The sequence below is a fragment of the Pelmatolapia mariae genome, linkage group LG3_W, assembly GCF_036321145.2.
Source record: "Pelmatolapia mariae isolate MD_Pm_ZW linkage group LG3_W, Pm_UMD_F_2, whole genome shotgun sequence".
NCBI lineage: Eukaryota > Metazoa > Chordata > Actinopteri > Cichliformes > Cichlidae > Pelmatolapia > Pelmatolapia mariae.
In genome coordinates this window covers 51,487,236-51,512,824 of record NC_086229.1, presented here as the reverse complement: position 1 = coordinate 51,512,824, position 25,589 = coordinate 51,487,236, and the positions used below count along the sequence as shown (strand labels likewise).

Here is a 25,589-nt window from a genome sequence, read left to right as displayed (position 1 = left end):
AGAATCATACTGCTTCATTGCAACACAGCAGCAAACATCCTGAGTAAGGATAGGAGTCAAGAACAGTTTCCAAATGGTTGAATAAGTCAGAATGCCTCCAAGCCGATTAGCTCCCTTTTCCAGTGCTGTCATGTGTTTTTTTTCTGACAGCTCACTGCCAAACAGTGACGTCAGACTAACATCGGTGGAGCTTGTTCACACCTGAGTCACAAACGAGCTCTTTTTCTACTGTTTCTATTCTGTGTACAGTCTAGTGGAGACAAAACGGCGACCAAGGGAAAACCACAAGCAGTTTCATATTGGTTTGTTTTTTTAAAGTTTACATTTTTTAAGCATAGTAAACATTTTTCGCTGTGCCAAAAAATACTGTCGTGCCATCGAGGACGAAACTTCTGAGCAGAACTGATAAGGGCGTCGATATCCCTCAATATGCACTCGCCAATCTGAGGCTCACAGCGCATGAGTTACACAGCTGAGAGAAGGATAAATATATTTAATGAAAGACTATTAACTGACCACTGGTTTGCACAACTTCATGCTGCAGCCAATAAACGCCCTGGATAAAATATCATTACACACTTAAGCACACACACAATTCTGGTGCATCAAACTCACAGCACACCACCACAACAACAGTGGGGTCTTGTTTCTCCTTACACAATCACAGTCTTTTTCTTTCACAAGGTTTGGATTGCATAATTCAACACCCTCCCTCCCTTCAGCACACACAGACACACACTCACATGCAAAAACACACAAACCACAGAAAATCTCTCTGCAAGTTTGCATATTTCTAAGCAGGACAGATTTGTGTCTCTAAGCTCTCAAACACTCTATTGTGCTTCTGCTCAGTGTCCACACACGCACACACACACAGTTGTGTCTTACCACTTGCTCTGCGCGGTGCCATCAGTGCTGCTGGCTTGTTTGGGACGCCTGGACGAGAACTTCCAACTTTCACTGAAATGACAAAAAAAATTAAATAATTAATTAATAAAAAATTTGAAAATAAACCTGAAAATAAAGTTGTTGATGGAGATTTAATGAAATTCTGTAATTCTAAAACTGCTTGATGCTGAGACACATTCATTGCAGTGCTTGCAGCTTGATGAGGGAGAATTTCTGCTCATCTTCATCCTGTGTGATTATAAATCATTTTTAATCATCAGGATTTTCTGGGTTCTGACTTGTAGATAAGCTAAAAGACAACAACATATTCTGTCAGTTCAGTATGGGCTGTAAGAGTCACAACAACTGAGAAAATATCAGCAAATGCAAAGACAATGAAAATACTGAGAAGACACGGTGAAGTAAGGTGAGATTTGCTGTTTTCTAATATTTTACATGTAAGCGCTGTCACCATCAGCCACAATAACGAAGCCCTAATAACCTTCTATCACCACAGTTCAGTGGACAAATAATTAAACAAGAAAACAAAACTATGTTACACTTTTAGTTGTTTGGATAATTTTTCTGATTTTTCATGGTTCTGGACACAAATTCGTCCTCCTGCCACCTTATTTTTGTTTTCATGAACGCAATTTTTCATGAAACCAGTCTCACATCTACTGATTCATGTTTAGATCATGCAAGGAGCAGAAGTAGTCAAGGTAGGTGAATTTAAATACCTGGAGGTCAAACATCCAAAGCAGCAGACAGTACTCAAGAGAGGTGAAGAAGAGAGTGCAGGCAGGGTGGGGTGGGTGGAGATGAGTGTCAGGGGTGATTTGTGACACTAGGATAACGATAAGAATGAAAGTTTACAAGATGATAATGTGAAGGAAGGATGGTGGATATTAGACAAAGGATGTAGAAGCTGCAAAGCAGGAGAAAAAGAGGAAGGACATGCAGAGGGTTGGTGTGGAGAGGAGGTTAGTATGAACAGGGTGAGATGGAGGCAGATGATCTGCTGTGGTACAGCAGTTACCATGTTTTCCACAGCACTGTTATCTTGGTTGCAATCGTTATTTGTGACTATTTCACGAAGGGTAATTAAATGTCTCCAGTCAGTCCTCCCAGAAAGTCCCAGGCATTCTTTATTTCACCAGTAAAACCATTTTACAAAGCAGGAGGAAACATCCTGTAAATGGTTTATATTGGAGTTTTGTGCGATTAGCACTGATTCCAAAGTCAACATCTGGGCTGGTTTAGGGAATGTCCGCTCTTTCAGTGTCTTGGTAGACAGCACGTTAGGTTCAATTGGTGTCATTTAAAAATAGGTTAGTTAGTTTGTCTGCAAACTCAGGCCGAGACGGAAAGGACTTCACTGGTCCATGGAGGAGGAGTCACTTCCTCCAACGATTGGTTTCCTTACAGGGTGAGCTGAGACGCTTGCTCGTTGTGAATTCTGAGATCACAATGAATATGTATTCAGCAGTCAGCGAGGAGGCACCACAAACACTGACGCCACTGTAAATCCCTGACAGAGTTTTCAGGGTAAACAGCGGATTGTATTTCAAATGTCAACATTAGCACATTAGCTTCTCTTTTAACGGATAATGCTTCAGCATACACAAAACCAGAGGAGTGCCACACACCTTCAGGTGCTCCTTTAAGTGTTCCAACGCTTAAAACTTGATCAATATACTGACCTCAAAAACGTGTGCAGAGATATATGACATGCCTAAAGTAAACATAACTAAGCTGAGGCTGATGGTTTGATATTAATTAGAGGCGAGAGCTGCAATACAAAAGTCTGGAGCCAAGACAATAAAGTCTAATTTTACTGCAGAAAAATATATAACTATGCAATGGGCATTAATTGGGCATTTTTCATCTAAAGGGCATTTTTTATCTAAATATATCAAACAAGCTAATTTAGCTCATATGTCTTTTAAGCCAACTTCTTTCTGATTGGCTATCACTGGCAAACAGAAGAGTTAGGTGGAGCTGCTGTGCCTGAAATGACATCATCACGGTCCAATAAACACTGCTTAGAGCCAGCCTGGCCTCACAGTAAAGAAATCGATTCATCCCTGCTCATGGACATAGAGGTATTTTTTTTCAGTGCAGCTGTAAGCAGCAATAATTGCGGAGTATTCAGGAACGACAAGCCATGACTCCCTGTCTGATCATTTCTTTCCTGTTTACAGGACACATAGATAGCCGTCTACAGGTGCTGCCACCCTGTAACACATAGTTTGTCCAGGCTCTTCAGAGAAGATGTGTCACCGTGGCAACCACAAAAATAGCGCTTTAAAACAGCTGGCAAGAGTTAACCAAAACAATAACCTTTTTTAAAGCAAACTTTTTAGTTTTAAATGCTGAAATTTAAATTACTATTTTACTTTATGTCCAGGCTGTAGCCTAATACATTTTAAAGTCTAAATCTAACCAAAAAGGCACTCATGTGGTCATAAAACTGTTTGTTGTCTACTGTCCAATTAATTTTAAGCTTATGAAAATGGGGGAACCGTGTATATAAAGGCCATTTCTAAACAGTTAATATAATGCTTTTGTGAGAACCCTTGAATTAAAACTGCATTTCAGTTATATTTTGATGAATTTGAAATCCAAATTGGTGGCAAAACTGTAAAAACTTTGGTTTTATCCAAATACAGTCCTTAAACAGACCTAAATGTATAAGACTGAGAAACAGAAAAAGCATAAAGAAGTTCCGGCTGCTTAGCTTTTATTTTCACCCTGTTATCTTTGGGTTGTCACACTTAAAACTCTGAGTAGAATTAAAAGGAAAATGTTCCCATTTACTATCAGTAACACCGGCGATAGCAGATTATCACAGCGCAGCTCTCAAGTTCAGTCAATGCTTATCAGCAGCAGCTACACCATCGGGTTATCTAGTAGATAAGCAGCACGCTTCCCTCTTGTAAATATTTGTGAGCTCAGCTGCACTTCTGCACATGTGCAGAAACAAAGAGGTTTTTGTTTTGTTTTTTTAAAGGATGAAGTTTCTGTGTTCAGTTTACTGCTGAGATATGTGGAAAAAAAAAAACAAAAAACAAAAAAAAAAAAACAGGAAATGTAGGTCAGTGCAATTTAAAACCTTTGGAGGAAAAAAAAAAGACCCTGTAAAACAGCTCAAGTGACACATGGTCAGTCCCAACAGCCAGAGGCACACCTATCAGTAGCTGGAGGCTCTATTCAACAACAAGAATCCCCAAGTCAACATAATGAGCTCAATTCATCAATCTTCTTAAATCATATCAAGCACTCATGCTGCTCCAACCATGATCTTTATCAATTACTGATTACCAAGAACTTATTTTGCTATGACATTATGTACCCCTAACTTATTTCTGTGCCAAGTATAGTTTTCCCACAAATATATTTGGTTTGGCAGAACACCCATGTAAGTATTTTTTGGCTCTTATTTTGAAGGTTTAGTGACCGATAACCATGTCATTTATTTAGCACCAGGTTGCTGCTGTGGTGGTCCTCCATATCATCTCCAAACTCATCCTCTGTCTGTGACTACAGAAATGTTTATATTGTTTACTCTGACTGTGAGGTGGTCACTTCAACCAGAGCCTGCAGCAGACTAGTTCACCAAGACTGCAGATTAGTGCTATTATTAGTCCATTATTATTATTATTATCATTATCACAACCTATATAAGTAAGCATGGCTGCACCTCCTTTGTTTGCTAATAGCACAATTCTACTTTCATCTGCTTCCTTATTCACAAGCGGTCACTGAAGCAGACAGCTCTGCATGTTTGCTTGGAAGGTTTCCTGACACAACCTGGAATCAAACTAGGGCTCTTTCGACTTTTTAGGCAAATGTGTAAACCACTACAGTATGGGACTAATCTCTAGCTACTACCACAAATGCTAAGACTGCCATGTGAAATGTGAAAAACTGCTGATATTAAGGCACCAGCAGGTCATTATTTTTCTGCCACAGCACTCTTCGGTAAAGAAATTAAAACAAAGTAACAATTATGAATTAATAGTTATTAATTAATAACAATTATTAATTGTTTATAACAACTGCAGTAGTTCCTTGGAGCCACCTGTAGGGGGCAGCAGAATGTGAATTGTGTTGAAAACTCACCACTTTGGTTTGTGGCACTCTGCGTCGCTTCACTTCCAGTCTGAGTCTCTGTCTGTGATCCACCACCAACTTCCACCAAGGGCCTCGGGGTTAGAGTTGGGGTAGTGCATCCATCGGTGGTGCTCTTATCCGGGTGTGAAACACCCACGCTGGCCCTGGGGGTGACTGGAGGTCTGGGTGGGGGTTTAGGGTCACTGAGACAGGGGGTTAGCTTGGGTGGAGGGGGCCGCGGGGCTGGGACAGGAGCAGAGGAGAGGGTTTCTGTGCTGGACTGGGGTTTGGGTGTTATTGTGGGTTTCTCTGTGGGTTTAATGGGCTGTGGCTCCAGGCCTGGAGCAGATTTCAGTGATGGTTCTGCTGCTGTTTGAGGTTTAGAAGAGGGGGCATCAGTCGAGTCTGCTGTGGCTGCTGTGAAACCTCCATCTTCCCAGAATCCCTTGGTGGACGGTTTAGGACCAGGTGAAAAGTTTTTGGGTTTGGGGGCAATCGTAGGAGGGCTAGATTTGGCTTGTTGCCCCTGGAAACGAGGGCGTGGTCGAGGCTCGGGCTTCTTTGTGGTTCCGCTTTGTTTGTTATTACCATCACAGCTCTCACTGCTCACCTGCTGCTGTTGCTGCTGCTCAAAGGCTTGTATCCTAGCTTTCAGTGTTGCCATGTCCTCCCCGTCGTCTTCGTCCTCCCCTTCCTCACTCTCTGATTGGCTCAGCCCGCTGGTGTCGCCGTGGTTATCAGGGAAGCCCCACTCGTCTGAACTGAAGGCCTCGAGTAACTCCTGAGAATATTTCCCTTGAGTGACTTGTTGATTAGCAGCGTCACTCGCTGCACGGCTGGCTAACGTGGCCAAACCGTCCTCCCGCAGCTTCACCAAAGTCTGAACTTTAACCTCGCTGCTGATTGGTCGAAGGCCAGGCTTAGAACGAGGACGTGGCCTGGGTCGCTCCAATGGGACTTCAAAGGAAGTGGTGGGAGAAGTACGAGGAGGAGGCACATCCACAGTGGCAGAGCACTGATCCCACTGGTCAGTCTGAACACCAGAGTTCGAGGTTGAAGGTGAACCCAGATCAGTGAGGTCACAGGACTGTGTGTGTGTGGAAGTGTGCGTGTCACTGCAAATGGGGGCAAGCGCTGATTGGCTGGCAGTGCTGGTGATGTCATCAACGTGAGATGATTTAAGGGGCTGGCGGCAAGGCGGCCGAGGCGGTTTCACTGCTCTTCTTACTGCACACACAGACAGAAGTTACTTTTACTCGATTACTTACGTATAAAATAAGGCTAAAGGCAGACAAAACAGATAACATCCTGCTACTTTATGAAATGTAAAATAACAGGCGGCACATCACTCACTAGTTCCCAGGCACAGACTGTATTGTATTGTACTGTATTTAAAACATGCACATAGTTACTGTGACATTACCCACTGAATTTGGCATTTTGGCTGTCACAATATAGTTTTGTTGTTGTTATTTGGGGATTTTTTTTATGAAATGGTGGAGTACATCAGCTAAAGTTAGTGAACTTTGTTAGAAAGCTCCACCCATAAAAAATATGGGGGCAATTAACAGAAAATAGTGTAACAGACTAATACAATTCTAGAAGTTAAGTCACTAAAACTCAAGTACAAGCTTCTTATTATCTGCACCACACAGCAAACCACATTATTTGTCAGATAATACTATTTAAAAATGCTATTAAAGTCACCAACAGCATAAACATTAAACAGCGGCCCAGGTAAATGGCACACAGTGTCATTTACATTCCACACTTGCTGTGAAAGAGATAATAATACATGAAGAATATATAAACTGAAACACAAAAAGCCAATAAAAGTGCTGAAAGCAGAGCGACAGTGCGGGAAATCATGAACCTTATTCATTTATTTCAACGCTTGCTTATGTCTAATATGAACAGACTTTACTGAAACTTTAAACATTTACTACGAGTGTGTTGACGTCTGACCCCCCACAGCCCAACAATGGAGATGTAGAAATCAGATTAGTTTTTCGCTACAGGTGAAATTCATGCAAAATAATTTTTAGTGCTTCAATATTCTCCACAATAAATAGCTTACAAGCAGCAAAGGCCACCTCCCTGAGATTTTGGTGCAGCTGGAAGGTGGGGGCAGGGCAACACGAATGCAGATCTGGAACAGCGGCACTGTTTAACTCAAGACTGTACTGATATGTTATTGATATATTATTGACATCACCCAGCTTTACACCCCCTCCCCCCCACCCCCCCAAAAAACCCCAAAAAAACCCCCTCAAGTTTCCTCTTGCCTTGTGGTTCTGGAGGATCAGGATCAGATCCTGGATCGGTCTGCGTGGAGATGGTTACTCTGGAAACAGGATGTGAGGGGGATACTGAGGCAGAGGAGGAGGAAGAAGTGGAGAGAACCTGCTCCTGTGTCTTCTCCCTGATCACCTCCTCGTAGGTAGGAGGCGGCTGAGTGAGAGAAAACCAGCAAATATAAGACACACACATGCACTGAACCCACAGGTGGGACTATGAAACTTAATAAAGCCAATTATTTAATACAAAAACACCCCTGAATAAACACTTTACCTGTATGGCCGGAGGGATCGTGGGTCCCCAGATCTGTGCAGGAGGTGGAGGGGGAGGTGGGAACCCTCCAGAAGCTCCAGGAAACCAGGAAGTAGAGGTCAGCGGCTCGGCTGACAGGATGGTGATCTCCGGACGCCTGGAAACACGCCACATGTTAAAGGAAGGTTATAAAAAGCAAAATCTAAACAGGACAACAGCAGACAGGAGGCTCTGATAGTTACACAGGTACAAAGTTCAGAGACGAAAAAAAAAACATTACACACATCACACAAGTGTTTTAGAAGCAGGTATGGAAAAATACATTTTATCCTCAATAATTCAATAAATTCATTAAATATAAATGTATACATTTTCCTGACACATGGAAATTAAGCAACTTTAAATCATAAAATAAAATTCTTTTCAAAAAGTTCTCAATTTCAGTTTCACTGAATCTAAATGGACGTTTAACTTAACTGAAAAAGAAATTAAAAAAAAAAGTTAAAGAAAAACTGTTTTTCAAAAAATGTTTTCCTGATTTTAGCTTCAGGACTGTAATGATTTTTTTGCCCATATTTTTCTAAAACGATAACAAACTATTCTAATTTTCTTTTACGTTTTATAGCCCAAACTGTTTAATCGGTTAATTAAAAAACAGTTGAAATTTTTAGTCACATCAAAGATGTCAATTAAAACTTAAATGAAAACATAACTAATAAAAAAATACAAATTTTAGCTTTTAAATGAGCCTTTTGAGACACAAATATAATTTTGTTTCATTAATTAAAAACCCAGATGAATCTCAGAATTCATAGTAAATGGTTTTAAAGTACCTTGTTAAAGAAGAAACAGGCAAACACACGCAGCTCAAAGAGTACACAACTATTTTCAAATGTTTACACGGGCTCAGATCCAGGAACCATCCAAGTGTTTAAACGTGACGCAGGAAGGAGCTCAGTGATGAGCTTCCCCTCACATACACACCCCTTACATGAAGCTCATTTACTCTAAAAGTGAAGATTAAAGCTTGTCTGTTGACTAAAGTGTTAACATATTATCCTGACTAAATGTAGTGACCATAACAACAGAATTCACAGCTGGATTCTACTTTTATTTTCCCCGTTTCACTTCATGAAACATCTGCATGTTAAATATGAACCAGTGATGATGATGGCACAGCAGACTCGTACCTCCTGTCTCTGTCTCTGTCTCTGTCCCGCTCTCGGTCTCTCTCCCGGTCCCGCTCTCTGTCTCTGGGAGCCTCAGACAGAGTGGTCGACCTGGAAGAGGCTGATAGGAAAACAGAAGCCGCTTTAGAAAAAAGAAAGGCAAGCAAAACAAAGCAGAAAAATTCCCACTACAGAGAAGATAACAGTGTGGACACAATCAAAATAGGAACCAAGAAGATGTTTTCCATCACTGCTAAAAGAAAAAAAAAAAAGTGGATGACTCCAACCCGACCCCGTCAGAATCAACTGATTTTTATTTTTTTGTGCAATAACAAACAAGAAAAACAACCCTGTCCTTAAAACTATGATTTATTTTTAGAGTTAAAGCCCTCAAAAAAATTAGTGGATGGAAAGTTGGCACTTTTAGGAACCGTAAATCCAAGGTACAGGAACTATCAACTCTACTCCAAACACTGTGCACATTTTGTTTCAGTCTTTCTTGGTTCTATGTTCATTTGTGAGAGTGAATACTCACTTCTCTTGATGACGGCTCTGATAGATGACAAAGGACCCTGGCTGCACAGAGAGGACAAAAAGGAAACAATGAGACATTTTATTTCACCTCTGCTACCTCACCTCCTCTCTCTCTCCCTCTGTTTTCCAGTGACAAACATAGCTCGGTCGTCCCAGTCAGTCCACGCTACTTGAACTCCACACATGAGCTAAGCATTCGCTGCCTTGCCCCTGGGAATCGCCACAATACAGGCAAAAGACAGATCTAAATGATGGGTACAGTTCTCTAATTACAAACAATTCATCTGCTGTTTGTGCAGGAAAGAGGTCTCAAACCTTTGCCCCCCACCATGTAAAAACATTTCCTCATTTGACTTCATTAACAAGTCAAGAAGAGTCACAGATTTGGTCTTCTGGAAATGCAGGATTTATGACTACAAGTTTGTTTTTTACATCTAAATCAAACACATCTGTAGACATTTTCAGTCCCAACAGTTCTGGGACACAGGGACACAGAGAGACGTAATAGTTTAATAATAATTTAAAACAAAACAAAACAAACCACGGTTCAGGTAATATCTCAAATTTTCATTCCAATGTCATTTTCTTTTTCCCCCCAGACTTGTTAAACCCTACTACTATGACCTCTGACGTCACTTTTTCTACACACTTTGTGTAGGATGCTTGACTTTCATACTCTTGTGACTTTTATGATGTACTTCCTCCATCAAATAAATACGTGGTAAAACCTGGACTTCACTTATAGTTGGTTCGTCCTACTTTTGTTTCATTTCCAAGACTAACATTTAAAGGTATTGTTTGTTTACATTAATGTTTTACTGGTGCAGCATTAATTCATTTGAACAATCACAAAATATTTATGTCACATGACATTCATTTTACCTAAGGAAAGTGCTTAATTTATGGTAGGATGAATAAAAGACTACAAAAAGTGAGTTTTAAGAAGAACGATGGTCTCCAGTCCCTCTAGATGGAGACCGAAAAGAGAAGTATGACCTCCAATAGATACCAAAACTAAAAAAAGTTCTTGTAGTTAAAAAGCACCTCTTTGTTGCTTACATCACTCAGCTCTGTTACAACAACACTGTCTGTGCTGTGATTAAAGGGCCTGTGTTACTGCATGTGGATGTTTATGCGTGTCTCAAGTGTAAATGCTGCATCTGTTTTCTCAAACACTGGACGATGAAACAAAAGGACAAAATTCTATGATACTTCCTCCATGGCTTATTTTATTTGCTTCAGTGCCTCATTCAAATATGGTAACACTTCTGAAAACAGCGTCATGTAAATAAATCTAATGATTCTTACATAAAGCACTTCTACTACTTCTACTATCCAAGAGCATTCAAAGTGCAAGCCCCATTCACCCATTATCACCCATTCATACAAGCACTTTTTCCTATGCTTAAACTGAAGATAACTACAAATTCAGGATTTCCGTTGACTTGGCCAGTAAAGGGCAAAAACCAGAAGGAGCGAGCACTTTGGCGACAGTGGGAAGGAGAAACTCCCTTTTAACAGGAAGAAACCTCCAGCAGAACCAGGCTCAGGGAGGGGCGGGGCCATCTGCTGCGACCGGTGGGGTCGCCCTAATGTTGACCATTAGGGCTGAATTCACAAGATCACTAACCACATATATTAAAGAATAAAAAACAAAACTGATCTGTTTTTAGTGTGAGTTTAGTTTTCAGTCACCTGATTCCTGAGACTTAGCTGGCTATACTTTAAAGAGACATATATCATATACTCATCATATACTTAGAGTTGGGAACTCTGATCTGTACGCTTACTCTTACATAACACTGCATAATTTTATGATTCAAAGCAAAACTCACGTGACTCATTCCTCAGCTAAAGGGTGCAGAATCGGTCACTTTCATGGCAGCTCCCTTAAATGAATCTTATTTGTCAGTTAAATGTGTTTTTTCACCTTTACAATCTTCTAGAGCCACCCAAGGACCCAGTCTGCACCACTGTTTAGCCAAGAATTTGCAGCAAAATCACTAATAACTCCAAAAAGAGTAAAAAAAAAAAAAATACAGTTATTCCTGCTGTGTGGATACTGGCATTATTACACAGTAGGGAGAATGTTTGAAAATTTCCACTGCGATCCATACATTTCAATACAACACACTTACTGGACTCGTCCACTTTGAGGTCACATTGGTCAGATGAGCTGTAGAGCAAAGACACTGCTGAAAGCACGTTTGGCTAAAATTCCAGTACAAAAAAAATAAAATTGGGAGAATTCCTTGGTATTCCCAAACTGGGAGTGCGTTTATCAAGTAGATAGAACGTTTGTCCAACTGTCAGCAATCACATCTATCACAGTGGTCTCAAAGACGTTTCAGAGAAGCTGAGCCAAAGCTCTTCCTTTTTAAATGGAAAAGTAGTTCCTAATATAGGAAGGTTATCTAGCCAGACTCACCAAGACGATAACAGGACGCGAGGACGGTTCTTTCCCTCTTTTTGTTGTAGATCAGCCTGTCTTTTGACTCTCTCTGCTGCTCACCCTCTCTCTTTCTGCCACGGAGCTGCTAACTATGAACAGACACACATGACTCACCCCTGACACTGCCCAAACACACTGCTTTACTTTAAACTCTGGTGGAAAAAAAATGTTCCTTCTAGCCTCCTCTTTCCACTTCTCCCTGTTTACTGCAGAGAAAGGTTGAAGAAAACACGATGCACTTATTAAATGTCAGTGAAATACGCCTCTGCTCAGCAAACTTTGTTTACACCGCCAGAGGTGTCAGTTTGACTGGGAGGAGCTCATTTTTAAGGCTATGATTTGTAGTTTTTAGGTCAGAGTCGGCGGGAACAATGAACCTCTGTGCTAATGTAACTTTTCTATGTTTCAAAAAAGTTTTCACTGGTTTTCTTCTTTTCCCATTACATCATTGTGGGGCGTGTGCAACTGATTGCTCAGCAGTTCAAAAAACATATAAATGCAGTAAGACAAGTGAACCACTTGTTATCAAAACAGCAAGTGTTTTAATGGCTCCTAAGGGCCCAGATTCCTATGTGGATTTAAAAGCCTGCTGGCACAGAGACAAACTGTGCAATAAAGAAAATGTTGTACCTTTGGACAACAGCTAATTCGTAGATGGTCGTCCAAAGGAAAGGTGACGATTATGAAGTTTTACTTTAACCCATAAAGACGACATTTGACGACCTCCCTGTAGCCTCAATGACGAGTTTTGACACCTCAGTTTATATTAGTAAAGACTTAGTTTCACGACCATTAGAACAGGTTCTGGGTTTTTCAAGGCTAGCTATGGTAAGGTGAAGAGGCAGGGACTACCCTCACCAACATTGCAAATGTTTTAAGAGAAGATCCAGAAGTGGACTGGTCGTCTTGAGCGCCTTGAAGTGTGAGGTCGCCAGAGGTGATCTTCTGACGTTATGAAACCAACCTGCACCTCTGTAATAATATAAGCAAAGTCCTTGGCACGACAGATGGTCTTTCCTGGTGATTTTATGGCCTCAATCACTAGTTCCAACTTGCACTGATATTAATATAATGTTTATTTTGTAAATTATGGCCCTCTTAGTGTCCAGTAGGACAATAAAGCTCGAGGCTACATGTAGTGATAATAACAAGTCACTACTGTATGAGCATCCCATATCCCGTGTCTAATGTGACAGTTAGAGAAACTACTGCTTTTGGCACTTCTTTGGTTTTAAGTTTTTATTCAATGAAAGTTTGAAAGACAGAATCAGTTTTAAAAACTTGTTCTGCTTCAGGTGAAGACACTTGGCCAAATATCAGTTGGTCAATACACAAAATAACGTCTCAAAATTTACTTAATGGAGATTCTTTGACTTTCCACTCGCTTCTGTACTCAGTAATAAACTTAACCTGCCATATATTTGTGCATTTGGATCCTCTCACAATCACTTTGGATTCTTTGTTCGACGTCTTTTAAGTGATATAAGCTCGACAAAAGCAACACTTTGTCTTTCCCCCCCCCCCCACACACACACACACACACACACACACTTTTTAAACCCGGTGACTTCCCCAGCTAGTTGCCATGCCCACCGGCCAACAGCCAAAATACTTTCAGGAGTGTGTCAGGACCACAGACGAGAGGGGAGAAAAGCAATCCCTGGAAGTCTGCAGGGATACTGAAGAAAATCCTCCAAAGCTGCGCCTTTAACCCAAAGACGTGCTGATTCGTACTGTAAGGTAAATCTTTTAGAGGGTCAGATCAAAGCAATCAGACCTTTTACCTGGATTCAACTTCAAACACACCTCTCCAGGGCAAACTGTCTGTTAAATGTGGGAGAGATTAGACGCACCCTTCTTCAAAGCACTTAGTCATTTTTGCATATACTGCCAGCAGAGACAGTGAAATTTGAAACCTCCTACCTGTGACGATGCTCTGGCTTATGTCTGTCAGGACGACCTGGGGAGAGAGAGAGTGATTGTAAACCAACAGGCACTGTTTAGTCTACAGAACTCAGCAGTTCATGTGGGCAAAGGGCTGAAAAGGCTTTAGACCAGCTCAGTTATTGCTTAGTAAAAATAACTTATTAAAAATGTTTTTTTATGTGTCACAAAGGTAGAAATGTTTAAAAAAACTGCACAACTAGCACAGCTTTGGTTAAATTGTTATTTAAACATTGAGGCTGAATGTGTGGGCATATAGAGTTTACATGGTACCATGTATGCACATACTTCATACGTCTATGCATTTATTCTGGTTTTCTTGTGGATCATATGACCTCATTTACACCGACCATTCAATTTATTGGCTACATCTGTTTAAATGTTCATTAATATAAATATCTAATTAGATAAGCACATGGCAGCACCTCAGTGCATTTACACATGAAGACGTGGTGAACATAACCTGCTGAAGTTCAACCTGAACATCAGAATAGGAATTGAAGGCAAATTAAGTGATCCTGAACGTGGTGTGGTTGTTGGTGCCTGATGTGCTCGTCTGAATATTTCAGAAACTGCTGAACTGCTGAGATTTTCCCACACAACTTTTACACCAGGGATTACAGAGAATGGGCCTCTTTGGGCCTCTTACTACCAACTGATCATCATTTAAACACCACAGCCTATTTGAGTATTGTTGCCGATTATGTCCATCCCTTTACGGCCGCAGTGAACTCATCTTTTGATGACATGATGAACGCACCATGTCACAAACCATAAATTATCTCAAACTGCCAAATTGAATGTGACAATATGTTCACTGTACTAAAATGAGCTCCACAGTCACCAGATCCCCTATTCAATAGAGGACCTATGAGATGTGGTAGTAGCAGGAGATTCACATCATGGACGTGCAGCTGATAAATCTGCAGCAACTATGTGATGCCAACATGTCAATATGTACCAAAATCTCTGAGGAATGTTTCGGGCAGCTTGTTGAATGTAAAAACAAAGTGTTTACATTGACCAAAAGTCATTATAAGTTCCTCTGATTATAATTTAATGTGTCCTACATTGAAATGAGAAACAAAATTTAATCTTCGACCTCAATAACGTCGTTTTGCATTCCAAAGTTTTAGGCTGAAAAGACGGCGACAAAACTGTTTTTATCTTGGCTGGAAAATACAAAAATAAAGAATGATTAATCCTGGTTTAGTGCAGACGAAAAATAGTGCCACCTACAGAAACTAAGTGAAGACAATAAAAGGAAGAGGATGTCACAATCATCCTGATAAGTCATGTGATCACCACAGAAAAAGTTAAGGGAGCATTTGAATTTTTAAAAATGTGAACCACCTCCTATAACGCCTTCAACAAGATGAAGAAAGCAAGAAAAAAGAGAAAGGAGGAGGAGAAAAGCCAAGAAAAAGCAGAGCTGCACCTCTGTAAATGTGTATTTTTCCATTTCCTACCTCCTTTTTCTTCTTCCTTCCCAACCCAAACTGATAAGCAGGCCACACTGATCTGGTTAAGTCCAGAAAAACTAGATGCTGACGTGTGTGCAGAACTTGCTGCAGATAGTTCTTCTTTTCAAAAACTCAAAAAAATGTCTCTCTTCTCCCTTCAGTGCTTTTTCTTCTTTTCCTCTACTTTCTCTGTCCCTGAAAAACTCCAACTGGACAGCCCGTCAGCTCTGGCTAGGTTCCTGATTGGCAGAGGACATCCAGGAAGTGAGGCTGCGATTGGCTGCAGACGGATTCTGGTGGAGTCATTGGAGTTTTAATACTTCCAGATGTTTGTCCTGCGCAGCAGGCTGGCTTAGCTTTTTGCTGGAGCTGCGTTCAAACACGTAAGATGCACACCGCAGCAGATTTCAATCAGCGCTCGTCATCCACTGGCTTTCTTGTGTGCCATGAGGAGGTCAGAGGTTAGTGAGGAAAAAGGGATTTAGAGGGTTTTTTCCCCCAAGGAAGCTTCCTTAGATAGTAGGAGGAAAGAAATCAACACTCCATTAAAGTGGACATGAAACACTAAATGTATTAAGCTCATTTACACCACGGAAGTTTAAAGCATTTTTTAAAATCTAATTTGATCTTTGATTTTATTTAAGCACTTTCTTTTTCCAGGTGACAAGTGGAATTAAAGCTGCAGCCTTCTTCCCTTTCATTTAGAACAGGGAGGCTTCTGCCCAAATAACTGCCAAAAGGTATTGCCAAGATGGCTGCCAAGTGGCTGAAAATTCAGTTACAATGCCAGTTTAAAGTCTCCAAGAGGGAATGTTTATCCTTGAAAACTGGGACACTCACATGAGGCATTTATCACCTGTCACTCTCACAGATGAGCCTGTGTGGAAAAACATGTGACTGCTCAATAAAGCCTTTAAAAATATGCAGTTCAGATTTTTTTTCCCTTTTTTGCAAAAGGTCAACTACTTTCAAACTTATTATTTTTTAAAATCTTCGCTGTTCACTTTAGCTTCTCATTTAATGTATAAAAACACTAATCAGTGCTGGTAAAATAAGGTTCTTCATTAAGCTGCATGTCCCACAGCTAAGAAAAGGCTGAACACGATCCCTAACCTCAGATGCCAGAAAAATTATTAACAGACTGTTGTTAAACCCACAGAGAGACAATAAACCACAGTCCAGGAATGCTGCACAAACAGACACACACACTGTATTTGTTGTTCTGACTCTAACTTAATGTCTCCATATGGTTTACAATTTTTAATAAACAATGTCTTCATGTTGCAAAATATTCTGTTATTCAATTTCTCAAATTAGAAAAAAAAGTATCTGAAACACATTTAATGAAAACCAAGTGAGCTCAGCTCATCAAATGGTTGGGTTTCATTGCACAACAACAACAATAACCAACTCAGACTCTCTCACACGCTCCCTGATATATGTATTTTGTGGTTTAAGCCTATATTAGCTTATATAGCTGATGAGTTGTCTGGAAATTGTGGATGTGTTCTGTTGTAGTTCAGTACGGAGTAAAAATTCACCTTTGGATATGAACTTCCTTTATTAATTTGAAAGCTAGTCCTAGCCTGTCCATGTCACGCTGCCCGTTGGCTCCATGGCCGGGCTGCACTTGTGGTGCTGCTCGATATCATTCACCTCCTTCCTCTGACAGGATCTTATCTCACAGTTAGACTCCACCTCCATTTTAGACTCCAGCTGGCAAGAGGAGGCCAGTCTAACTTAACGGCAAAGAACCGGTTCATACACCACTATGCACAGCAAAACTTTCATTGCCAGCTGCAGTCCAAGATGGTCAATGCGTAGTTTAAACTCAGTATGTAAAACTCACTGATTTGCAAAAAGTGGAATATAAACCTGCGGGAAAGACATATCCCTTTTACCTTTTTTTTTCCCCCCTACACACAAACCACCTGCAATGCAGACACAGCCTGCTCAAACATGTTTGGCTGATAAAACTACAAACACAAACCAGAAGCTTCCTGCACAAAAATCCCATCCCTTGCCTTCAGATATTTGTATATTCAAATTCAGAATTTGTTCAAAGAAATAAAAGTAATCCTAACTTCCCATTTTCTCTGTTTCCTCTTCTCTAAACGCCATGAACAGAAATTGAAGAGGTAGTAGCAGGTCTAAAAAAAAAGAAACAAACAAAAAATTACTCCAGAGCAGATGAACAGTATCTGACACTCATCTCCCTAAGAAACAGGAAAAAATATCCAGCAAAGACCTGACACATAGATGCCTCTGGACTTTCAATTGATCCATCTACTATTTTATTTAAATATCCTTAGTGGAAGAATGGCTGTCAAGAAGCCATTTTTAAGGAAGGGAAACAGGAAGACAGGGTTGAGGTACACAAACCTACACAAGAAATGGGCTGAAAATCAGTGGCAACAGGTCTCGTGGAGTGACAATCCTGGCTCCTCCAGGCTGCATGCCAAGAATCGTTCGGCAAGATACTAACCCCAAGTTGTGCATGAATGTTAGGTGGAAACCACTAAAGGCTTAGAAAAATGTGACTGGGTGAATTTATTTGATCTTTGAATGTGGCATGTTGTATATAGCGCTTTGAGTACTCTGGGAGAGTAGAAAAGCTCTATATAACAATCAGTCCATTTCCCATCACGTTGTCAGAGAATGGAACAAAAGGCAGTCAACAAAGAAGAGCTCTGCCCTTCATGAAGCCTGGAGAACTATTCCTGAAGACTACTTAAAGAAATGACAATAAAAAAAATAAAATTAAAAAAAAATTAAAAAAAAGAAATGACAATAAAGCTTGCATAAGAGACTGTGTTGAAGAATAAAGGTGGTCACCTCAAATACTGGCTTTCAAGAATTGTACAAACTCTGTTTTTGCGTTGTATGCTGTATTTTCATATTTGTTTCTACATTTCAATAAACCTCTGAATCTATTTCCCATTTTTCCAGCAAAATATAAAGAAATGAGGATGGTTCAAGACTTTTGCGCTGAATATGGACAAAATTATTCTGCCACACTTTTTGAATTCAAGAGTTTTCAGTCAGACTGCCACAGAAAAACAAAAATTAAATAAATAAATAAATCACGCAGTGTGTCTTTACAAACATGAAAAGGATGGGTCGCTGTAAAGAGTTCAATGAATTTGTGACTGGTGCTGTCATTGACGCCGCTGTCGCAATAAGCCAGTTGCTTTCTAGATCTTCCATCATCAACTGTAAGTCGTGTTATTGCAAACTGGAAGTGTTTAGGAACCACAGCAACTCGACCATGAAGTGGCAGATCAGATAAAGTTACAGGGCGGGTCACCGACTGTGTAAAGGTCATCAGCACACTGCTGACTCAGTAAATGCAGTACTCCAGTCTTCCTTTGACATCAACATGAGCACACACACGGTGCACTAGGAGCTTCATGCTATGGGGTTTCAATGTTCAAGCAGCTCCTGTAGGTGTCCCACATAGCAAAATTGGTATGGCCCGGATCTGGCCCACACAATGTGCTTACACATGGCCCACATACCGCTAAGAATGACGGCCCTTTGGTGGCCCAGATCAGGTTTCCCAGAGGTGGCCCACACATGGGCCAGCACAAGGCCAGTTGCAGACACGCTGCTGGTCCTGTGCTGGCCCAGAACAGTTTCAGCTGTGGCCCCAGATGTCAGCCTAATGTGTACCTTAATCAAGCCATCTGTCCAGATGAACAGATTCAACTTTTGGAGACATGTAATAACAACATGTAGTGCTGGGCGATATGGAAAAAATATTTATCACGATATGAATTATTTTATATCACGATAACGATATATATCACGATATACCACCTGACCTGTGGTCATCTGGAAAGTATGCAGTCTGTAAACAGCGAGTGGAGAGGGTGCAGTCTTTGTTTTGAGTTACTGTAAAGTATGTCGCAAATCCGGGTGCACGTAAAGCAGCACCATGTCGCAAAACCACAAGACGACGTTTCTTTGCGAAAAATATCATTTTTTTATACTTTATTTTCTCTTGCATAAAGTTAAGAGTATGTATAGTGAGAAGGCAACACTAATATATTTGCCACAGGCTATTTAACCCTTTAAGACCTACCATAGAACCAAGTCCGCCAGAGCTTATCTTTACATTTTACATGCTGTAGTGCCATTTGTGGGAGCATTTCAAGTTGCTATACATCAATACAACCGTTATAGCCCAAATTTTAATAATATGTATGCATTAAGTCCATAGTAACTACATAAATTGCAAAAAAGTGCAATAAACTACAAAAAAATTGAAAATCTTTTTTTTTTTTACATATATTTCTAGTTTTAAGAGGCTTATCCCTCAAAACTGTAAATACAAAAAGTTGCACAAAATAGTTTCCAACCACGAGAAATTTATTTTGAGTGTCTTCATAGTTGTATTTTTGAGATACACAAATTTTTATATACTACAGGGAAAATGAATAAATGCAAATTTGCAAAAAAACAGCATGTGCATCAAAATAAACTATTTCCAACAGTGTAATTTGACTTCTAAGCATCCCAGAAACGATACAGAAAAGCATAAAGTCAAACATGACTTTTAAAAACACCAACATAGGCTTTGAAGCTAAAAAACTACATTTCCGCGAAAATGACATCACTTCCGGTTTCGGACGGGTAATGGCGGACATGCGATAGTTCGCGCTGACTTATATTCCAACTGTAGGAAGTGTTATGAACAGCTGATCGGATCGGCAAAGCGTGTTAATGGAATATTATGTTTTTGTTCCTGCAAGTCTGGAATATTATGTTTTTGTTGCTGGAAGTCTGGAATATTATGTTTTTGTTGCTGGAAGTCTGGAATATTATGTTTTTGTTGCTGGAAGTGCTTTTTATGCAATTTTTGCAAAGTTATATGTGGAAGGAAACCGTGACCTAGGGCAAGCTAATGGAATAAGATGTAAGTACAACTCCTACGGTTTCATATGCAAAAAACATTATTGCGCTAGCTTACGTGGTTCCAGTTCTACAGGGATTTAAAAATAGTTAGGGAAAACGGAGTGTGGCTGCTCCGACTGGTTGTAAAGGGTTAATGATATATTTTATGTAATAATTTATAAAATTAGGGTTAGAAACGATAGAGACGATAGAAGACAAATGGCACGATAGACACTTTTCTATCGTCCACACGATATATATCGTCATATCGCCCAGCACTAACAACATGTGCTGGAACATAATAGTGCAAAAGTAACGAAACTCTGTTCAGACAGTGAATAGACTGATTCTTATATAGCGCTTTTCAACTCTCCCGGTTTACTCGAAGTGCTCTTTACAACATGCCACATTCACCCAATCACACACTTTCTCTAAACTGAGTGCTTCCTACATGAGTGCTACCCATTCGCACTCTTGACATGCAGACTGGAGGAGGCAGGGATCGAACCACTAACTTTCCAATCAGTAGCTGATCTGTTCTACCGCCTGAGCTACAGCAACCCAGTGGTAAACATGAGTAAACCCTCACTAGGTTTTGGATAAAGAGTACACTCACAAACCTGTCAAACCTGCATTTGAAACTTTGGCTAACATGGCAGTATAGTATTGCAACATGGCATTTGGGTCTTCTAACTAAAATAGGAAAATAGGAACATAAACAGTGCCATCATTGCCAGATCTGGCCAACATCTGGTTGACATACACCCTGCCATGACATACACCCTGCCATGACACCAGTCAGTCAGAAGTGCCAGCTTGATACCAGATCCGGGGAAGACCTGTTTTCTATGAGCCTGGGCCACATAAACTAAACCATAATCAGGCCAGATGTGGCATGCCATCACATAAACAGTGCCATCTATGCTAGGCCTGGCCCATATCTGGATGACGTATCACTTACCATGCCAGAAGTCAGCCGGCAGTGCCGGCTTGACACCAGATCCAGGCCAGATCTGTCTGCTATGTGGGGTAATGTCCATGTGGCCCAGTTCTTTGGTCAATGTAGTGCACATGTGCCCGTGTATTGACCATTCGCAGCTTGTCTTTTTCGAAATCCAAAGTCCAAGACCACCGATGTTATGGTCACCCCATCTACCTTTTCCACCATCTCTTACGTATGATGCAGCATAAGGCTGCTGATGAGGAATGTTTGCTAAATTAGGGCAAAAGATGCGATGATCTCACATTTAAATGAACAGCCTTGCTTTGTTTTGGTCACAGATTACAGTCACATTGTGCCAACCCTTCCTCAAAGTACAGTATATAAAAGTTGTTTTTGTTTCTTGTCTTAAAAAAAAGGTATGCTATATATATATTTCTCTTTTTAAAAAAAAAAATCTAGGCCTTCTGGCTGTACACATACATAAACAGCCACTTCCTTGCCACAGGACAGTTAGAAAACATACAATTTTCTACCTATGTACTATAAATAACCATCATTTGTCATGTTAGTGAGTATTTGGTATTTTAAAGTCAAAACAACTATGTAATAAATATAATTACCACTTACAGCTCTGTGTTTAGCAAATGAAATCATAACAGCACCAGTATTCCTCTCTAGCCACCACAAAAATATCACCCAGGATTAAATCTAATCTCACGCCGTCTAATCTTTAAGCCTGACATTACTCCCGGGATGACTTAGAAACTTTACATAACAACCAGAAAAAGACACACAGGTGGCATTGTGTCAGTTAATCATGTCAAGAAGCGGTGGTAATTTTTCCAAAAATGTACCCCGCCCTAACCACAGGGCAGAAGCGAATGCATCATCTGAAGAGTTTCTGAAGAATTACAGACTCACTTTACTCACGCACTAACTGAGAAAAGCCTTGAAGAGTCAGGACAAGTTATAATTTAACTTGCCCGAGAGAGAGACAAAGAGGAAGACTTGGTCATTAAACTAATGGTTATAAGCCCTGGCACAGGCATACACAAACTTTGACCCCAGTGTCGGCAAGTTCACATCATGATATAAGAATTTACAACCCTGAGTTCAACCAGGCGACACACACACACACACATCTACATCACGGCTTTCTAAATATTACAAACCTTATCAGAAATGTGTTTGTGATTTCCCTCAATTCGCTAAACAAAAGGTGGTCTGAGGAAAAAGTGACAAAGCACTCAAAAGCTGCCAAATCTAAACTGCCTGCTTGGTCTGAGATTAGAAACATAAAAGAAAGCCAGCAAATAGACACACATTTTAGCGTTTATGCTTTAAAAATAACTATCAAAAACGTTGCCAACTAATTTTCAATCAGATAATCAGCTCTAAACATTAACACGCTTCATAAGACTTCTCTTATTTAAAGGTTTTAGACCTGAAATGCACACCAAGTATCATAAACACTGTCCACACTGGATCCGGGCTTCATATTTTGCCTCTTAAACCACTAGGTGAGCGGCATTTTGCGCCTACACTGCACATTATATGCATGTCAAGGTGCAGTTTTATCAGTGCTGTGATAGATTTTGCGGGGATGCTAAACATTCACAGACGAGGAAGGGAGGGTGGATCTGGGATCCCTGAGCTGCTAAATAGTATGTTAAGATACCTTTAAATAGAGCAAAAGTGAAACAGAAACATTACCACAATGTGAAAATAAAGAATAACAGAGAATAAACCTGACAGTTTGTTTGCTTTGAGCTTTATCGGTGGAAATGTGGTCATATAATATCAAACCTCGGGGGTTGTGTTTCCTTCCAGACTCGTGACAGCTTATTTCTTCCTTATGTATTAATGAACTGGATGTCTATCAGGTGGAAACAGTTTAAAGCAAACGCATAAAGATGATGTTTGTGGCTCTTTCTTTACCTCTGGAGGTGTTGGGCTGTCGTCGGACCACTTGCTCCCGAGTGTCCCTCATCACGCTTTCCTCCTCTTCTTCTGAGCGTGCCTCGGCCATTTCTCCTTCTTTTTTACTGCCTTATTTTCTCACTTTCTGTCTTCCTCCTTCAAATTGCTTCTCCTGAGTGTCTGTGGGAAACTGGAGCTGTGTCAGAACAGAAGCAGCGGCGGCGACAGGCACATTATTTATTCTTCCTCTTGTTTTGGCTTCGTCGCTAACATGCACCGTGAAAACTCAAACACCGTCAACTTTAAAGCCCCAACATGACTTCCAGGGTTAGCTGAACACTTCCACCGCGTGTTCGGAAGATTTCGAGGCGAGAGAAAGCAGTCTGTAAAGTCTTCTTATACAGACAACAACTATCTTTGCGGCGAGTTTCAGATGACACTTTCTCCAAGCTTCCCTGTTTTCCCTGGTCGCGAGCTCTCCGCTCTCCGGCGGCGTGACGTCACCAACAGGGAAAAAAACGCGGAGAAGAAGAATAAATAAATATGGAGGACTAAACGGTTAGTTTAGTTATCTTAACGTCATGATGTGCTGCGAGAAGTAACCAGGTAGAGAGGCGGAAGAAGAGGATGAACATGGGCGGAGAAAAGGTTTTTTCAAAAAGTGCACCTGACCTAAACTGTAATATACCAACACGCAAAACGGCAAATATATAACTGCAAAGTAACAAAGGGGCCCAAAACAACTAGAAAGGCCTCAAAATTCCTAAACGCCCAGAGACAAAAAGTGGGAGAAAATGTTCCCCCATGCGCAAAAACATGTGCAAAGAAGCCCAGAATTTGGACAAAGAAGCACAAAAATCATTCAAAGTGACACAAAATAATCTGAAACATCCTCAAGGGGGCTCAAATAGTGGTGCAAAGTAGTACAAAATAAACCAAAATGTCTTAAAATAGAAACAAAAGTTTGACAAAGAGATGCAGAATGCCCCAAAACTCCTTCAAAGAAACAAATAAACAAAAAAATCACACAAAGTGACTCCAATGCTCTGAAACCCCATCAGAGGCACAAAAGTTGGACAAAGACACACTAAATGAACCAAAACTTCTTCAAAAACTCAGAAACAAAATACCTCTGAAACATTTACAAATTTACAAACTACATAACACTGTGGAACAACCTTCCCATCGCTATCCGTGCGTCAGACTCAATTTTATCTTTTAAATCCCGTTTAAAAAACTCACTTATTTAGCATAGCTTTTCCATCTAGTTAGTGTCCCTATTTTATATTTGGTTCAATTTTTTATTTATGTACTTTATCTTTTAGCTATATCTGTTCTTAGTAACTTTGTTTTTATATTCCCTTTTATTCCTGTATAATTAGTGCCCTCAACCTGATGACATATGTGGTACTTTGTTAATAGTCTTTTATTTAATCATGTTTTAATTTTCCTGTTTTTATTGTAAAGTACTTTGGTGTACCGCTGGTTTTTTAAATGTGCTATACAAATAAAGTTGTTTTGTATTGTATAACACATATAACGCAGACATAGGCATCATAATATTTACAAAAAGGCATACATGCACCACAAAGTATGCAGACAAAAGTGTGGGATAAAGAAATGCGAAACACAAAAAAGAGAGGCAGAATGACCACTGTTAAGGGCAAAATGACCTCCAAGAGGTGCAGAAAATGTAAACATGCTCAAAAACACAGACAGAACAAAAGACTTCAACGACAAACACACATACACAGAACTGTAAAATGACCACAGTGATGTAAAATAACTACTTAGAATGCAATGCTGCTACAGTGATGCAAACACAGTAAGTAAAATCAGTACAAAGACATGCAAAGCTGCCACTTAGTAGCTACAAAGACACCAAAAGAAAAGAAAGAGAACCAAAAAACCACCAACTGCTGTCCAACAACGTGAAAGAAGCCCAAATCACAAATGTGAAACTACAAGATTTTGATGCTGAACAACTTAACATGATCCACAAAGTGACAGTAAAAATGTGGAAAATTACGACAAAGGTTTAGGAAGCAATATTAAAGAATTTAGCTGATAACAGCATACATACTCTAAATACAGTCATGACTGAATTTGAATTGGCACTTTGGTTATACTTGCTGGGAAAATTTGCTTACTATTATTCACCTACCTACTTGATTTCCACTTGACATCCGCACAGACTCGTGGGATTGTTAATGTTTAACATGAATCCTGAATTTATTAGTGTTTGCATCATTAATTCAGTTATGTAATACTTTGATTCTTGTCAATGTGTAATGGGTTTCCAGTGTGCGTGTGGGCAGGAACAGTGGAAAGGTCTGGCTTTTAATAGAGAACATGAGTGAGACTATTGTATTGTTAAATGAGCCATGTAGTGGTAAGCTTCAGGGATATTAATTAAATCTTATCGAATGCATAACATATACTTTTTTCATTCACCGTGTGTTTTAATGATTTGTTATTATTATGATGAGCCTGGTTCTGGCTGAGGTTTCGTCCTTTTAAAAGGGAGTTTTTCCTTCCCACTGTCACCAAAGCTCTTGCTCACAGGGGTCCTCTTGTTGTTGCTGTATCTCTGTATTATTGGAATACATTGGAATTGAATTGAATTGAATATCTGCCTCTTAACACATTAAGCTAATAACAAGTACTCTGAACTCTCTACAACTTTCTGCTGAATTTTTTTTTTTACTCACAAG

The 25,589-nt window shown here is 40.1% G+C and overlaps 1 protein-coding gene across 2 annotated transcripts in view; it reads right to left on the bottom strand.

Annotated features, from left to right (window-relative positions):
• The window catches only part of LOC134624595 (SH3 domain-containing protein 19-like), a 32,541-nt gene extending 9,197 nt beyond the window's left edge, over window positions 1-23,344 (bottom strand). For both annotated transcript variants that reach the window (XM_063469589.1, XM_063469590.1), the window contains exons 1-8: window positions 22,894-23,344; window positions 13,633-13,669; window positions 9,259-9,299; window positions 8,745-8,844; window positions 7,576-7,711; window positions 7,290-7,455; window positions 5,014-6,231; window positions 889-960 (exon numbers count right to left, since the gene is read on the bottom strand). In XM_063469589.1, the coding sequence (XP_063325659.1) occupies window positions 889-960; window positions 5,014-6,231; window positions 7,290-7,455; window positions 7,576-7,711; window positions 8,745-8,844; window positions 9,259-9,299; window positions 13,633-13,669; window positions 22,894-22,984 (1,861 nt within the window). In that variant the 5' untranslated portion in view covers window positions 22,985-23,344. The remainder of the gene's footprint in view (window positions 1-888; window positions 961-5,013; window positions 6,232-7,289; window positions 7,456-7,575; window positions 7,712-8,744; window positions 8,845-9,258; window positions 9,300-13,632; window positions 13,670-22,893) is intronic.
• Between the last annotated feature and the right edge of the window lie 2,245 nt (window positions 23,345-25,589).